The sequence below is a fragment of the Cyclopterus lumpus genome, chromosome 15, assembly GCF_009769545.1.
Source record: "Cyclopterus lumpus isolate fCycLum1 chromosome 15, fCycLum1.pri, whole genome shotgun sequence".
In the NCBI taxonomy this organism is placed as follows: domain Eukaryota; kingdom Metazoa; phylum Chordata; class Actinopteri; order Perciformes; family Cyclopteridae; genus Cyclopterus; species Cyclopterus lumpus.
Window position 1 is genome coordinate 1,574,326 of NC_046980.1, and position 18,203 is coordinate 1,592,528.

At 43.8% G+C, this 18,203-nt stretch overlaps 1 protein-coding gene across 8 annotated transcripts in view; it reads left to right on the forward strand.

Moving 5' to 3' along the window:
• The window catches only part of LOC117743752 (mitogen-activated protein kinase kinase kinase kinase 3-like), a 39,128-nt gene that overhangs the window by 17,138 nt on the left and 3,787 nt on the right, over positions 1-18,203 (forward strand). For 2 of the 8 annotated variants that reach the window (XM_034551562.1, XM_034551564.1), the window contains exons 15-29: positions 2,319-2,381; positions 6,649-6,701; positions 7,074-7,112; positions 8,627-8,698; positions 10,977-11,028; positions 11,136-11,325; positions 13,208-13,302; positions 13,426-13,467; positions 13,612-13,696; positions 13,783-13,862; positions 15,602-15,662; positions 16,465-16,582; positions 16,663-16,721; positions 16,799-16,902; positions 17,379-17,550. In XM_034551562.1, the coding sequence (XP_034407453.1) occupies positions 2,319-2,381; positions 6,649-6,701; positions 7,074-7,112; positions 8,627-8,698; positions 10,977-11,028; positions 11,136-11,325; positions 13,208-13,302; positions 13,426-13,467; positions 13,612-13,696; positions 13,783-13,862; positions 15,602-15,662; positions 16,465-16,582; positions 16,663-16,721; positions 16,799-16,902; positions 17,379-17,550 (1,285 nt within the window). Of the gene's footprint in view, positions 1-2,318; positions 2,382-6,648; positions 6,702-7,073; positions 7,113-8,626; positions 8,699-10,976; positions 11,029-11,135; positions 11,521-13,207; positions 13,303-13,425; positions 13,468-13,611; positions 13,697-13,782; positions 13,863-15,601; positions 15,663-16,464; positions 16,583-16,662; positions 16,722-16,798; positions 16,903-17,378; positions 17,551-18,203 lie in introns of all 8 variants that reach the window. The other 6 variants (XM_034551561.1, XM_034551563.1, XM_034551566.1 and 3 more) reach the window with 6 other exon arrangements.

The following is an 18,203-nucleotide window of genomic DNA, read 5'->3' on the forward strand; positions in this document are numbered from 1 at the left end:
AGAGGAGTCGCCCCCTGGTAGTCAGGAGAGAGAATGCAGCTTTAACACATGAAGCAGAGACTTATATACAACCAGAGCGTGGTGTCAGGGTGCTCCTTCCTAGCATCTTAACATTTCAACAATGGGCGCAAAAAGAAGTGAAATGTGAACGGCCCCTAAAGCAGTAACCGTCTTCCTTCTGTCTTCGGCTCGGTGGTGGCGTCGACTGACCAACCAATCGACTTCATCGTTCTTAAAGTCTCCTGATTCAAATGGATACAGATAGAAATGTTAGGGGCAGATGTTTCCTTGCTTTTGGTGAAAAAAAAGAAGGTGTATTGTTTGAGGCATAGCTGCTCGTTAAGTTTGATTTTCTAGAAAGTAAAGCTGGTTCTGTTCTTGCTCATTGCTTTTAAAACTACTGAACTTTTTATTTTTTTGCTTGTTGGGAAATGTGATGGTGCAGAGTTCATACACAATCATGGCGTCTTGTGAAAGTCCTGCACTCCCTCCCACTCTTCCTTTTGCACTTTGAACTCCTTTTTTTATTCCTCGAAGTCCTGATCCTAAATCAATTCATCCATCGGTTTAGATTCCTCTATAGACTAACATGAAGTCATGTGACCGTGATGGAGTTCCTCTATAGACTAACATGAAGTCATGTGACCGTGATGGAGTTCCTCTATAGACTAACATGAAGTCATGTGACCGTGATGGAGTTCCTCTATAGACTAACATGAAGTCATGTGACCGTGATGGAGTTCCTCTATAGACTAACATGAAGTCATGTGACCGTGATGGAGTTCCTCTATAGACTAACATGAAGTCATGTGACCGTGATGGAGTTCCTCTATAGACTAACATGAAGTCATGTGACCGTGGTGGAGTTCCTCTATAGACTAACATGAAGTCATGTGACCGTGATGGAGTTCCTCTATAGACATGAAGTCATGTGACCGTGATGGAGTTCCTCTATAGACTAACATGAAGTCATGTGACCGTGATGGAGTTCCTCTATAGACATGAAGTCATGTGACCGTGATGGAGTTCCTCTATAGACATGAAGTCATGTGACCGTGGTGGAGTTCCTCTATAGACATGAAGTCATGTGACCGTGATGGAGTTCCTCTATAGACTAACATGAAGTCATGTGACCGTGATGGAGTTCCTCTATAGACATGAAGTCATGTGACCGTGATGGAGTTCCTCTATAGACATGAAGTCATGTGACCGTGATGGAGTTCCTCTATAGACATGAAGTCATGTGACCGTGATGGAGTTCCTCTATAGACATGAAGTCATGTGACCGTGATGGAGTTCCTCTAGACATGAAGTCATGTGACCGTGGTGGAGTTCCTCTATAGACATGAAGTCATGTGACCGTGGTGGAGTTCCTCTATAGACATGAAGTCATGTGACCGTGATGGAGTTCCTCTATAGACATGAAGTCATGTGACCGTGATGGAGTTCCTCTATAGACATGAAGTCATGTGACCGTGGTGGAGTTCCTCTATAGACATGAAGTCATGTGACCGTGATGGAGTTCCTCTATAGACATGAAGTCATGTGACCGTGATGGAGTTCCTCTATAGACATGAAGTCATGTGACCGTGATGGAGTTCCTCTATAGACATGAAGTCATGTGACCGTGATGGAGTTCCTCTATAGACATGAAGTCATGTGACCGTGATGGAGTTCCTCTATAGACATGAAGTCATGTGACCGTGATGGAGTTCCTCTATAGACATGCAGTCATGTGACCGTGATGGAGTTCCTCTATAGACATGAAGTCATGTGACCGTGATGGAGTTCCTCTATAGACATGAAGTCATGTGACCGTGATGGAGTTCCTCTATAGACATGAAGTCATGTGACCGTAGTGGAGTTCCTCTAGACATGAAGTCATGTGACCGTAGTGGAGCTCCTTTACAGGCTATAACGTTAGCTTTTAACTTTTCACTTTAAAAAGTGTCATGAATCCTCTTCCTGTGGAGGGAACCAGTGCGACGTTGACTTCCTGTTGGACTACAGAAATATCAAAATGAACCTTTATATTGTGTAAGCTTCACGTAGCACCAGTAATATATATTAATCCCATTTATTAATGTTTTTCTGAGTTTTCTTTTAACTCCCCCTCCTTCAATCTGCTCCTCTTCTCCTCGGATTAGCTTTCCCGTACCTCCCTCTTCCTCCTCCTCCTCCTCCTCCTCCTCCTCCTCCTGATTCTCGGACCCCGAGCCCCACTGTTAGCCTGGCTCCTTGTGTCCCCCCTGTCGTCCCCTCATCAGTCCAGGTTGATGTATTAACTGAGGTCTCTCTCGCTCTGTCTTGCTGACCAGTGTGAATCTGAGCCCTATCTGGACTGTGTTGAGGAGCTCTACCATACCGCGAGATCTAATCTGGTAGTACTCTTTCTATCTGTCTCTCTCTCTCTCTCTCTCCCCGTCCACCTTTTTTATTTTCTGTCGTCATCTCTTTTCAATACCTCCTGTCTCACTCTCTTTCATTCGTAATCTGTTTTCTGAAGGACGAGTCCTTCGCTTTCTGAGCCTTTGCCGTCTCTTTTTATTTATGTCATTTTTTCTTTTCATTTTCCAGACTGCTGATTGTTTCTGTCGCTTCGTGTCCAACGTGTTTTTATTTTTAGAATTTTAGAAAAAATGTTTTTGTTCATTTCCACAGTTTTGTTCCATCTGTTCTGCTCATTTGGTTCTTCTCTTTCCAACCTCGCTGATTGGTGTTGTAGTTGTCATGGTTACACTCGTCCTTAGTGATGATGTTGTTGTTGTTCTTCTTTTTGTTGTTGTTGTTGTTACATTGGTACAAAACACACATTCACACAAACAAACATTACAATCCAACTGAATCTTTTGAGCAGGATTTATTGACTCAAAGTTGCTCTTTAATGCATTCTTGCAACTTCAGATCGCTACATTTTAATATAGTTTGACGGACAGAACCGTCCCGAACACACAGAGCGCAGATGACTATACATTTACTCTTGTTTTTAACGGGAAATCCTCCAAATTCTGTCCTTTTTAAAATATATATTTGTGTGAGACAGAACAACAGATTGCTACTGCAGCGTCTCTTTGAACACCTGAACATACACACTCAGCCTTTTGAACCTTTGTTGTCTTGTTTACTGATGTTTCTCTCTGCCGTTCCGGCCTCTTACGTTCTCTAACCTCTTTACGTCCTCCCGTCCACCGGAGCGAGGCCTTTTGTTCACCCGTGTGACGCCCGTCTTGTTTGTCCCTCTGCATGCCTGTTGCGTCCTCATCTCTACGAATGTGTTTGTGTGACACGATGCTGCGTTCACGTTGTGGCTTCCTGTAAACTTACCTACGATCTGGTCGCTGCAGCAACATCAAACCACACGAGCAATGACTCCCAATCGTACCCAGCAACACGTGAAGGTCTCTTCAGGTTTAGAGACGACACTCCTTCTGACTTCACATTGACGATTCGCTGCTTTAACGCCTCGCTCGACACCTATTGTCCCGTCACATCTTAGCAACGGAGACGAGGCTCAGTCGGGCTCCGGGTGGCTCCTCCAGCTGAGGAGCTGTGCATGAAGCTGGCCTACTTGAAACGCTTGAAGGCGTCTTTTTTATTGCCTTTCCAAAAAACAACAACCCAAATCTGCTCGGAGCTTCGAGGTTCCATTATAGGGTTACTAGGTTAGATTATAGGGTTATATGTTACATTATAGGGTTACATTATAGGGTTATATGTTACATTATAGGGTTATATGTTACATTATAGGGTTATATGTTACATTATAGGGTTATAGGTTCCATTATAGGGTTATATGTTACATTATAGGGTTACATTATAGGGTTATATGTTACATTATAGGGTTATATGTTACATTATAGGGTTATATGTTACATTATAGGGTTATAGGTTCCATTATAGGGTTATATGTTACATTATAGGGTTATATGTTACATTATAGGGTTATACATTATAGGGTTATATGTTACATTATAGGGTTACATTATAGGGTTATATGTTACATTATAGGGTTATAGGTTCCATTATAGGGTTATAGGTTCCATTATAGGGTTATATGTTACATTATAGGGTTATATGTTACATTATAGGGTTATAGGTTCCATTATAGGGTTATATGTTACATTATAGGGTTATAGGTTCCATTATAGGGTTATATGTTACATTATAGGGTTATATGTTACATTATAGGGTTATATGTTACATTATAGGGTTATAGGTTCCATTATAGGGTTATACATTATAGGGTTATAGGTTCCATTATAGGGTTATATGTTACATTATAGGGTTATATGTTACATTATAGGGTTATATGTTACATTATAGGGTTATATGTTACATTATAGGGTTATAGGTTCCATTATAGGGTTATACATTATAGGGTTATATGTTACATTATAGGGTTATAGGTTCCATTATAGGGTTATACATTATAGGGTTATATGTTACATTATAGGGTTATAGGTTCCATTATAGGGTTATATGTTACATTATAGGGTTATAGGTTCCATTATAGGGTTATATGTTACATTATAGGGTTATAGGTTCCATTATAGGGTTATATGTTACATTATAGGGTTATAGGTTCCATTATAGGGTTATATGTTACATTATAGGGTTATAGGTTCCATTATAGGGTTATATGTTACATTATAGGGTTATAGGTTACATTATAGGGTTATAGGTTCCATTATAGGGTTATACATTATAGGGTTATATGTTACATTATAGGGTTATAGGTTACATTATAGGGTTATATGTTACATTATAGGGTTATAGGTTCCATTATAGGGTTATATGTTACATTATAGGGTTATAGGTTCCATTATAGGGTTATATGTTACATTATAGGGTTATATGTTACATTATAGGGTTATATGTTACATTATAGGGTTATATGTTACATTATAGGGTTATAGGTTACATTATATGGGTTATAGGTTACGTTATAGGGTTATAGGTTACGTTATAGGTTACATTATAGGGTTATAGGTTACGTTATAGGGTTATAGGTTACGTTATAGGTTACATTATAGGGTTATAGGTTACATTATAGGGTTACATTATAGGGTTATAGGTTACATTATAGGGTTATAGGTTACATTATAGGGTTATAGGTTACATTATAGGGTTACATTATAGGGTTATAGGTTACGTTATAGGGTTATAGGTTACATTATAGGGTTACATTATAGGGTTATAGGTTACGTTATAGGGTTACATTATAGGGTTATAGGTTACATTATAGGGTTACGTTATAGGGTTACATTATAGGGTTATAGGTTACATTATAGGGTTACGTTATAGGGTTATAGGTTACATTATAGGGTTATAGGTTATGTTATAGGGTTATAGGTTACATTATAGGGTTACATTATAGGGTTATAGGTTACGTTATAGGGTTACATTATAGGGTTATAGGTTACATTATAGGGTTACGTTATAGGGTTACATTATAGGGTTATAGGTTACATTATAGGGTTACGTTATAGGGTTATAGGTTACATTATAGGGTTACGTTATAGGGTTACATTATAGGGTTATAGGTTACATTATAGGGTTACGTTATAGGGTTATAGGTTACATTATAGGGTTACATTATAGGGTTATAGGTTACATTATAGGGTTACATTATAGGGTTATAGGTTACATTATAGGTCTGTAGCAAAGGAAGTTTTGAATGTTGGTCGTCATATTTCATGACGTCGTCATGGTAGAACAAAATATATTTTAGGTTGGGGTTTTTGTAAATGTAATGGTGCCGTTAGATCGCTGTGATGTGTGTCGTTAGGTAAAACCACGTTGTGAATTATCGGAGATGTTTGGATCCAATGAGCTGGAAACAAACCTACGCAGCGGCCACAGGAATCTAGTTCTACAAGTAGAATATTAATATTAATGTAGCCTGATCACACAAAATATACATGCTAGAGCATAATGATCTGCAGCATTCGAATGGTGATTGAGAATTTGGACGTCAACACTATGAACGAAGCCTCAAACTATCTAGTACAGCCCGACCCCACTAGGTTGTGGAGCTACATGCGTTACGGTATTTACCCATACGAGTGGAGTGTAGTCACATGTACTAACTAGCTAACAATCAATAACAATCATACAAAAGCACAATGAAAATACATCGACCCGCCAATGCCCGAAGAGACCGCTGTATCAAACCTCAGCTTGAAAAATGTTTTAGTTTCACCTCTTTGAAATAGACGAAAAGGTTGCAAAGAAAACTGGTTTAACACCAACTTCTGTGTTATTCCAACTAAACGCATGTTATAACACCAAGCAGGTGTCTCCACCTGCTCACCTTTACCTCTTCTCCTGGTGATGCATCTGCTTCGTCAGCATTATGAAGACAAAGAGGGACATCTTATTATATTAAATATCTTTAGGCCACAATGTGAAGTCAGATCTGTTCACATGGACACAAACACGCGGTGCTCATCTGTGTGTGGTTGTGAAATGACCTTTGACCTTAAGGCGAGCTTTACTGATTGTATTTTTGCAGCCATTTGATTTATTTAACAGGGTTTCAGTTGTTTAACTGCAGCATTTTAATGTCCCTGGAGAGATCGCATACAGTAGCACCTCCAATGAGAGAGTTGTGTGTCACAGTAGTAATGCCGTTTGTTTGTCTCGTAGGACTTGCACTTGGAGTACGGACACGATTCTCCAAGTCTACTTGGAGGAAGCAAGTGAGTCACTTCCTGTCTGTTTGTCTGTATTCTTTTTTTCAAGAAGTCCTAATTATCTCTCCACTGTTTTAGTTTTCTCCCAGACCAACAGGAGGAGAGCTAGTAACGTTAGCTAGTAATGTTAGCTAGTAACGTTAGCATCCCCGCTAACGGAGAACCAGCGGAGGTTCACTTCAGTTACATGGTGATGTGTTCAGGCTCCGCTCAGTGAACATAACGTACTGGGCAGAATGTTACGATGTCATCTAGTAAAATATAATGGCGGTTGAAACTATTTTATTGGACGGTGATGGATTATTATTATTATTTATTATTATTATTATTATTATCATTATCATCATAATTATTACATATAATATGTTTTCTTTTCAGGAGTCTTCTCAAATCGGTGGAGGAGGAGCTTAAGCAGAGGTAAGTCAAGACGGCCGCTCAAATATCCCCATTCACCAAAAGGCCTCCTGATTGGCCGGTGTTCTAACCCCGCCCACCCACCCGCCAATCGTTGTACACGGCAACGACTAACCGAGCCAATCACACGCCGCTAACGCTGTAACAAGCAGGCCGTCACCGCTCTCTGCTTTTTGGATTCTTCTGTTTTTTTTTCTCTGCGGCTTGCTTCACGCTTTGATGTCATCGGGAGGAAAAGACTGCTTCATAGGAGCTTCCTGCAGAGCACGGCTTAACACACACACACACACACAGTCTTCATGCCAAAGCTGCAGCTAAAATCAATGTTTACGTGTGTATGATCTCGATCCTGTTGATTTTGAACGCATCATATTCTGTTCGGCTATTTGACAACAAATTCAAAATGAAGTTTCTTTAGTTTTTTTTGTCTCGTTCGATGCACAGATGTGACGGCAGAGTAGTTTTATCGTCGTTGCCACTAGTTTACAGGTCACTAGTTTACAGGTCACTAGTTTACAGGTCACTATTTTACAGGCCACTAGTTTACAGGTCACTAGTTTACAGGTCACTAGTTTACAGGTCACTAGTTTACAGGTCACTATTTTACAGGCCACTAGTTTACAGGTCACTAGTTTACAGGTCACTAGTTTACAGGTCACTAGTTTACAGGTCACTAGTTTACAGGTCACTATTTTACAGGCCACTAGTTTACAGGTCACTAGTTTACAGGTCACTAGTTTACAGGTCACTAGTTTACAGGCCACTAGTTTACAGGCCACTAGTTTACAGGCCACTAGTTTACAGGCCACTAGTTTACAGGCCACTAGTTTACAGGCCACTAGTTTACAGGTCACTAGTTTACAGGCCACTAGTTTACAGGTCATTAACAAATGACCCATATATAAAAGATGTTGCATTCTTCCAGGTTATTCCTCTAGATTCTTAAATAATAAGTCGTAGTCTGAAGACGTCGCTGCGCCAAACAAATATGAGGCTGTTTTTAAATAAAGAGCTGAATGAAATATAATATACATGTACGGAGATATTAATAGAAAAGATGTGCTTTAACGTTTGTGTTGCGTTTGTTGATTGAGGCCGAAATGACGATCGCTGTTATTTATTATTTAATACGCAGCTCTTAATTTATCGGAGCAGCATTTTAAAAGACTTTTACTGTGAAAGCACCTGCAGGAAGTGTTGAGAAGCCTATAAAACAGGGAGGAGCCTGACTGGTTAGAGGCGTTGATTATTGATTATTGATTAGATCCGTCCGGTCCTTTTGGGGTTCGAGGGTCGGAGGTAGTTTGTGGATGAAGCTTCACTCAGATCTCCCTCCCCTGTCCCTTCTTCTTCTATCCTCCTCCTTGTGTCATCCCTTACCTTCTTTGCTTGCTCCCTTAATCCCTCCCTTCCTCAACCCCCCTCTATTTCTATTCTCCTCCTCCTCCTCCTCCCTTCTCCTTTCTTACCCCCCCCCCCCCCCCCCCCCCCCCTGCTATCTCCACCTCCTCTCCCAGGGGCCATGTGGCACACTTAGGGGATGATGAGGATGATGATGGTGCAGATGATGATGATGAAACTCACACTCAGTAAGTTCCCTCCCAGTCGTAGAGCCGGAAGCCTTTTCTCCCTCGTCTCCCCCGTCTGTTTTTATTTTGTATTATTTTATTTTTTCTCCCAACACGGGCGAGGGAGACGAGGAGGAAGGCTTCCCGTCTTCGCCAACAGTTTCATCGACGCATTGCTCTGCAGCACTCCCGCCATCACGCCACCCGTGTTTGTGTGCGTTTGTGTGCGTTTGTGTGTGTTTGTGTGTGTTTTCTGCGCCGCTACATCTGTGTGAAGTGAACGCTACTAACCGAACCCCCGACACTCACCTGGAGGCCGGCAGCCGCTTGTCCTTCTTCTTCTTCTGTTTCTTCTTGTCTTTCTTCTTCTTCTTCTACTTCTTCTTCTGCTGCCACCGACACTCAGAGAATAACTTCAGCCGCTGAACTCGTTACTTTAAATTAAACGTGTTAAAATGATATGAATCTTTAGTTCCTGCTGGATGAAACGTGAGCTCTGTTCCAGTGACCCCCGTGACCTTGACATCTCATCTGCTGTTGTCTTGTTCTGCACTCGCCGTGTGTGTGTGTGTGTGTGTGTGTGTGTGTGTGTGTGTGTGTGTGTGTGTGTGTGTGTGTGTGTGTGTGTGTGTGTGTGTGTGTGTGTGTGTGTGTGTGTGTGTGTGTGTGTGTGTGTGTGTGTGTGTGTGTGTGTGTGTGTGTGTGTGTGTGTGTGTGTGTGTGTGTGTGTGTGTGTGTGTGTGTGTGTGTGTGTGTGTGTGTGTGTGTGTGTGTGTGTGTGTGTGTGTGTGTGTGTGTGTGTGTGTGTGTGTGTGTGTGTGTGTGTGTGTGTGTGTGTGTGTGTGTGTGCGCGTGCGTGCGTCATCCAGCCTCATTGCGCAAACGTCTGCGGCGGACCAGACTTATTTTCCACTGCAGGCAGAAAGTAGTGCTGAACACTCGCGCACACACACACACACAGAGAAAGAGCCGCTTATAAACATGTTAAACAAGATAATGTTGCTCATTCTCCATTTCTTTGTTGCACGGCTTTCTGCACCCATAGGTGTTTTCTTAAGCACCCTTATTTCCCCCCTCCCCCCTGTAACCTCTGAATAAACCAATGAGCAGACATTCACTTTGAAGTTCTGTGCCTCATTTTCATTTCTGTGTGTGTGTGTGTGCTCGCTGTGATTGGCTCCCGTCTGTTTGTGCTCGCTGTGATTGGCTCCCATCTGTGTGTGCTCGCTGTGATTGGCTCCCGTCTGTGTGTGCTCGCTGTGATTGGCTCCCGTCTGTGTGTGCTCGCTGTGATTGGCTCCCGTCTGTGTGTGCTCGCTGTGATTGGCTCCCGTCTGTTTGTGCTCGCTGTGATTGGCTCCCGTCTGTTTGTGCTCGCTGTGATTGGCTCCCGTCTGTGTGTGCTCGCTGTGATTGGCTCCCGTCTGTGTGTGCTCGCTGTGATTGGCTCCTGTCTGTTTGTGCTCGCTGTGATTGGCTCCCGTCTGTTTGTGCTCGCTGTGATTGGCTCCCGTCTGTTTGTGCTCGCTGTGATTGGCTCCCGTCTGTGTGTGCTCGCTGTGATTGGCTCCCGTCTGTTTGTGCTCGCTGTGATTGGCTCCCGTCTGTGTGTGCTCGCTGTGATTGGCTCCCATCTGTGTGTGCTCGCTGTGATTGGCTCCCGTCTGCGTGCTCTGATTGGTTCTCTGTCCGTCAGTCATTAACAATAAATCGTCCGTCTCTTGAGGCAAAACATCCTAAAGTCTCTGTGAATGTAAGCGCTGGTCTGCTGTCGAGAGTTATTCTGGTTGACGAATACAAAATAATTCAATTTGTCTTATTTTTTTTTCTATTTTTTTGTATATATTGTGCTTTTTTAAAAACATTTCATTGCTTACCTTGATGTATAAATGCTGCTGTAGCAAAAGAAGTAGCGATCTATCTCGAAGCGTTTGAAGTACTGGTAAAGTATTGTAGTATTTGTAGTACTGTCCTCAGCGCTTCTGTTCTCAGAGACTTTTCTCTCCATCGGTAGTTTTTAACCATCTCTCGCGTGTCGCTGTCAAATAGTCGGGCTCTGGTTGAATTTGTCATTTCGGGGCTTCTTTTAACATCTGGAGGCACAGAAAACAAAGTTTAAAGAAAGTGGAATAATATTATCACTTAAACGTGTGATCTTATGAAACTGTCCTTTTTATTATGAAAATGACATTTTGCTTTGAATGGCGAGTTAAACCAAAAGCCTCAGTAGAGACGTGTTGAAAACTGTTTTTATTCTATTTTATTGTGTGTTTTTTTATGCTGTTTTCTCTCTCTCCAGCAAATCGAGCACCATCATGAGGCCGAAGGTCCCGCCTCCTCTTCCTCCCAAGGTACGAACACGTTTATTTAATAAATAAAGAGTCAAGTGTATCTGTAAATGTGAGGAAAATGTTGCATTATGGGGGAATTCTGTTTCTTCTTCTTTTTTTATCTTCAGCCCCGGGCGATCAGCTCGTCCCAGCAGAAACACGACGACAGCCAATCGCACAGCGAGGACGACGGCGGCGGGGGCGGGACCATCAAGCGCTGCCCGGCCCCGGAGACGGCGAGCCCCGCCAGGGCCGCCTCCAACGTGCCGCCGCGGCCGCCGCCCCCCAAGCTGCCGCCCCACCGCCGCAGCAGCCTAGGTAACGAGAGCCCGAAGCGCACAGAGGCGGCGGCGGCCGTGGAGAGCGCGGCAGCCCCGGAGGATGATGGGAGCTTTAGGCATTTCTGGGAGTGGCTCCACACGCCTCACACTGAGGAGGAGCTGGAGGAGGCGTGGGAGGTGCTGAAGGAGGGGAAAGAGGAGCAGGATAAAGAGGAGGAGGAGAAGGAAGAGAGTAAGAGCAGCCACTTGGTAGACCGGTAGTGTCCCCGCCGTCCCTTGGAGTGGTCGCTCCTCCTCGTCTCTGTTCCATGAGTCCATTAATACCTCTGAAGCTCCTGTTTGTAGTCCATCAGCTCCTGCTCAATATCAGTGTGTCATTTATTTGTGTTTCTTTAATCCAATCACCCCCCCCAAACATCCTTTCTGTTCAGTTTCTCATTATTTAATTCAAATGTATAAATGTGTATCCAATTTTAAAGGAATACTTAAATACTCTAAAGGATCATTTGTATATCAGTAACTTCTGTTTCCTTGAAGCCTTTTTTTATAATCAAAAACCTGAACATGTAAATCAAGTTTCACGAAATAATCCAAACTACAAAAACATCACTATTTAAAACACTTTTTTGTGATTCTTTGTCTGAAAACAACGTTTTCTTCAAATATTCGAGGTAACTGATAAATGTAAATGATCCTTTTGTGGGTCAAGTGTTCCTAAAAGAAACCAGTATAACCATTAAGGCTCCAGTTCACAGAGAGATGGAAGCTGAACAGAAACAAACCAACGTGGTTCACATGCGGAGCTTTAGTCCCACTAAACACTGTAAATGTACATGTAACAGCTTTAGTCCCACTAAACACTGTAAATGTACATGTAACAGCTTTAGTCCCACTAAACACTGTAAATGTAACAGCTTTAGTCCCACTAAACACTGTAAATGTAACAGCTTTAGTCCCACTAAACACTGTAAATGTACATGTAACAGCTTTAGTCCCACTAAACACTGTAAATGTACATGTAACAGCTTTAGTCCCACTAAACACTGTAAATGTACATGTAACAGCTTTAGTATTTTTAGTACTTTAGTATTTTTTTTTAGAACAAAGTGGGTTCTTTTTTTAAAACAGGGTGGTTATTTAAGAACAAGGTGGGTTTTTTTTAGAACAGTGGGTTCTTTTTTTAGAACAGTGGGTTCTTTTTTTAGAACAGTGGGTTCTTTTTTAGAACAAGGTGGGTTCTTTTTTTTAGAACAGTGGGTTCTTTTTTAGAACAAGGTGTTTTTTTTAGAACAAAGTGGGTTCATGGACTTTATCCAAGAGACAGCGAGAGAGAGGTAACACAGCACCGATAGCTGGTGTAGAACCCTACTCATCAGTCTCAGTTGATCGATATTGATCGATATCGATGTCTCGTGCACTAACGCCTCATGTTGGATCCTCTGTGTTCTGCCGTCCGGTTCCCTCTGGTTGTTTGTTTGTGTCTCCGATCCTGAAGATCCACTGAGACCACTGAGGCTCACAGTGACGTTCAACTCCAGCTGCATCGTCACCCTCTCCATCCTTCTGTCTCGCTCCCTCCCTCCCTTCCTCCCTCCCTCCCTCCCTCCCTCCTCCTCCCCCCTCCCTCCCTCCCTCCCTCCCCCCTCCCTTCCTCCCCCCTCCCCCCTCCCTCCTCCCTCCCCCCTCCCTCCTCCTCCCCCCTCCCTCCCTCCCTCCCTCCCCCCTCCCTCCTCCCTCCCCCCTCCCTCCTCCTCCCCCCTCCCTCCCTCCCTCCCTCCCCCCTCCCTTCCTCCTCCCTCCCCCCTCCCTCCTCCCTCCCTCCCTCCCTCCCCCCTCCCTTCCTCCCCCCTCCCCCCTCCCTCCTCCCTCCCCCCTCCCTCCTCCTCCTCCCTCACATTGAGTTGTGTCTGCTGTTGCAGGCAACGGGCTGAACCCGGGTGTGGAGGGTCCAGCAGAGAAGCAGTCCACGCTGCCCCCTAGTGTCCCCACGAGGAAGGACAAGAAGGACGTGCCGGTAAGAGACTCCACCGCGAGGAGGCTCCTCGTTCTGAATGAGACGGTCCATGAGTTGACTTTACAAACGTGTGTGTGTGTGTGTGTGTGTGTGTGTGTGTGTGTGTGTGTGTGTGTGTCCTAGAAGCCCATCAGTAATGGCCTTCCTCCGACACCCAAAGTCCACGTGAGTAACCGTCTCTCTGCTCTCCTTCAGTAAACAGATGTTATTTGTTGTTGTTTTATTACAAACAACAACATTTACCCTCTCAGGAGGAGCGTCATAATGACCCCCCCCCCCCCCCCCCCCCCCCCCCCCCTGTGTTCTCAGATGGGGGCGTGCTTCTCCAAGGTGTTCAACGGCTGCCCTCTGAAGATCCACTGCGCCACTTCCTGGATCAACCCCGACACCAGAGGTAACCAATAGGAGGCCAGGTGACCGCCGCCCCTCCGGCAGGAAGTGGGCGTGTCTTAACGCCGGCTGCTGCTTTGTGCGTTTCAGACCAGTATTTGATATTCGGAGCCGAGGAGGGGATCTACACCTTGAACCTGAACGAGCTGCACGAGACCTCCATGGAGCAGGTGAGGCGCTGGAGACCACCTCCATGGAGACCGGCGTTCTCCTGTTATGGGATGGACGTTCTCCTGTTATGGGATGGACGTTCTCCTGTTATGGGATGGACGGTGGTGAATGAAGACGTTCTCCTGTCATGGGATGGACGTTCTCCTGTTATGGGATGGACGTTCTCCTGTTATGGGATGGACGGTGGTGAATGGAAACGTTCTCCTGTTATGGGATGGACGTTCTCCTGTTATGGGATGGACGGTGGTGAATGAAAACGTTCTCCTGTTATGGGATGGACGGTGGTGAATGAAGACGTTCTCCTGTTATGGGATGGACGTTCTCCTGTTATGGGATGGACGGTGGTGAATGAAGACGTTCTCCTGTCATGGGATGGACGTTCTCCTGTTATGGGATGGACGTTCTCCTGTTATGGGATGGACTGTGGTGAATGAAGACGTTCTCCTGTTATGGGATGGACGTTCTCCTGTTATGGGATGGACGTTCTCCTATTATGGGATGGACGGTGGTGAATGAAAACGTTCTCCTGTTATGGGATGGACGGTGGTGAATGGAAACGTTCTCCTGTTATGGGATGGACGTTCTCCTGTTATGGGATGGACGTTCTCCTATTATGGGATGGACGGTGGTGAATGAAAACGTTCTCCTGTTATGGGATGGACGGTGGTGAATGGAAACGTTCTCCTGTTATGGGATGGACGTTCTCCTGTTATGGGATGGACGTTCTCCTGTTATTGGATGGACGGTGGTGAATGAAGACGTTCTCCTGTTATGGGATGGACGTTCTCCTGTTATGGGATGGACGGTGGTGAATGAAGACGTTCTCCTGTTATGGGATGGACGTTCTCCTGTTATGGGATGGACGGTGGTGAATGAAGACGTTCTCCTGTTATGGGATGGACGTTCTCCTGTTATGGGATGGACGGTGGTGAATGAAGACGTTCTCCTGTTATGGGATGGACGTTCTCCTGTTATGGGATGGACGTTCTCCTGTTATGGGATGGACGGTGGTGAATGAAGACGTTCTCCTGTTATGGGATGGACGTTCTCCTGTTATGGGATGGACGGTGGTGAATGAAGACGTTCTCCTGTTATGGGATGGACGTTCTCCTGTTATGGGATGGACGGTGGTGAATGAAGACGTTCTCCTGTTATGGGATGGACGTTCTCCTGTTATGGGATGGACGTTCTCCTGTTATGGGATGGACGGTAATGAATGAAGACGTTCTCCTGTTATGGGATGGACGTTCTCCTGTTATGGGATGGACGTTCTCCTGTTATGGGATGGACGTTCTCCTGTTATGGGATGGACGTTCTCCTGTTATGGGATGGACGTTCTCCTGTTATGGGATGGACGTTCTCCTGTTATGGGATGGACGTTCTCCTGTTATGGGATGGACGGTAATGAATGAAGGCGCTAGGATAGAGATTTTATTTTTATGTGCCAGACATGAGTCAAAGGAGGAGAATTTTTTTATTTCATTTTTGCATTTTGGGAATTAAGTAAAAATGTCGAGAATACATTTATATGAGAATAAATAATAAATGTTGAGCACAAATCTTTAATCAATCTACTCAGATTTACTGGAATGTCAACTTTCTCCTCTCTACATATTGCCTCTTCATCCTCTTCATCCTCTTCATCCTCATCTCTACATATTGCCTCTTCATCCTCTTCATCCTCCTCTCTACATATTGCCTCTTCATCCTCTTCATCCTCTCTTCCTCGTGTCTGCAGCTCTTTCCTCGTCGGTGCACGTGGCTCTATGTCATGAACAGTTCTCTTCTCTCCATATCCGGTGAGTTTAAACTTCACATATATATATACATATATTAATATATATTTATATATAATAAATATATTATATATATATATTATATATTTATATATAATAAATATATTATATATATATATATATATATAATAAATATATTATTTATATAATATATATATTTATATATTATATATATATATACACTACCGTTCAGAAGTTTGGGGTCACCCAGACAATTTCGTGTTTTCCATGAAAACTCAGACTTTTATTTATCAAATGAGTTGCAAAATGAATAGAAAATATAGTCAAAACATTGACAAGGTTAACAATAATGAATTTTATTTCAAATATTAATGTTGTTCTTTAAACTTGGCTTTCATCAAAGAATGCTCCATTTGCAGCAGTTTCATAGCTTCTCTCACTAGCATAACTGTTTTCAGCTATGCTAACATGCTGTGCTAACATAATTGCACAAAGATTTTCAAGGATTTTCTAATCATCATTAGTCTTCTAAGAACACAATGTACCATTAGAACACTGGAGTGATAGTTGTGGAAATGGGCCTCTATACACTCTGTAGATATGTCATTAAAAACAGACGTTTCCACCTAGAAGTCATTTACCACGTTAACAATGTAAAGAGTGTATTTCTGATTAATTTAATGTTATCTTCATTGAAGAAAACAGTGCTTTTCTTTGAAAAATAAGGACATTTCTAAGTGACCCCGAACTTTTGAACGGTAGTGTATATGTGTGTGTATATATATATAATACATAAAAAGGTTTATTCTGAAAGCTGGCTGACTCTCTCCCCCCCACCCCCCAGGAAAAGCCTCCCAGCTGTACTCCCACAGTCTGGGCGGTCTGTTCGAGCAGGCCAGGCAGCTCCAGAAGTTACCGGTGGCCATTCCCACCCACAAGCTGCCCGACAAGATGATCCCCAGGTACACAACGAGAGGGCCTTTACTCTTCGGCCACGCCCCTTTAGATATTCATGCTGACACCATGATTTGTCTGTTTGTAGGAAGTTTGCCGTGTCCAATAAGATCCCGGACACTAAAGGGTGCCAAAAGTGCTGCGTCGGTGAGTTTTAGTGAACATAGAAGCACGAGTTTAATGTTACAAAGGAGATCAAGTGACTGACTGTTGTTTCCATGCAGTTCGTAACCCGTACACCGGCCACAAGTACCTGTGTGGAGCCTTTCAGTCCAGTGTCATGCTGTTGGAGTGGGTGGAGTCCATGCAGAGGTTCATGCTCATCAAGGTCAGTTTGGTATGGAGGGCATGATCATGTTCCAGGTTTTTAAATGTAAGCCCTAAAATCATTAACATGTTCTTAAACCCTCTGATGAGGATAGAAAAACATGTTTTCTTTCACCAATCGACAAAACTAGATTGTTTATCAGCCAGAAGCAGTAAAAGAAACGTCGTAATCTTCAGATTGTCATCTTTCCGACGGCCCTTGAACACATCGCGTGTGACGAAGATAACGAAGCTTGAAATTGCGATTTAAAAACAGTTTTATTCTAAATCTCGCCACAAATAAACCGTTTCCTTTAACCGACTTCTGTCTAAAACATAACATTCTGAGCTCCTCGGTGAAACTAGGAAGCCATGATTGACTCAGCTGAGACCAACGAGTCACGTGGCAACAATTCTGTGAAGATACGACTGAGTTAACAAGATTCCTTCATGTTTCATATTGCTGACATGACGGTCTCTCTCCGTCCGCTTCTGCAGAACATCGACTTCCCGTTGCCGTGTCCGTTGGAGGTCTTTGAGATGCTGGTGGTCCCGGAGCAGACCTACCCTCTGATCTGCGTGGCGGTCAGCAAAGGCACCGAACTCAACCAGGTGGTCCGGTTCGGCACCGTCAACCCCAACTCTACCTCCTCCTGGTTCACGGAAGCAAGTGAGAACAGCGTCACCGGTTCTGTTGTTAAAGGGATGTTTAGAAGTGTGGCTTTGTGAGGTGGATAGAGCCCATAGACTTCTATACAACCAGAGGAGTCGCCCCCTGGTGGTCAGGAGAGGGAATGCAGCTTTAACACATGAAGCATAGACTTCTATACAACCAGAGGAGTCGCCCCCTGGTGGTCAGGAGAGAGAATGCAGCTTTAACACATGAAGCATAGACTTCTATACAACCAGAGGAGTCGCCCCCTGGTGGTCAGGAGAGAGAATGCAGCTTTAACACGTGAAGCATAGACTTCTATACAACCAGAGGAGTCACCCCCTGGTGGTCAGGAGAGAGAATGCAGCTTTAACACATGAAGCATAGACTTCTATACAACCAGAGGAGTCGCCCCCTGGTGGTCAGGATAGAGAATGCAGCTTTAACACATGAAGCATAGACTTCTATACAACCAGAAGAGTCGCCCCCTGGTGGTCAGGAGAGAGAATGCAGCTTTAACATGATGCATAGACTTCTATACAACCAGAGGAGTCGCCCCCTGCTGGTCAGGAGAAAGAATGCAGCTTTAACACATGAAGCATAGACTTCTATACAACCAGAGGAGTCGCCCCCTGGTGGTCAGGAGAGAGAATGCAGCTTTAACACATGAA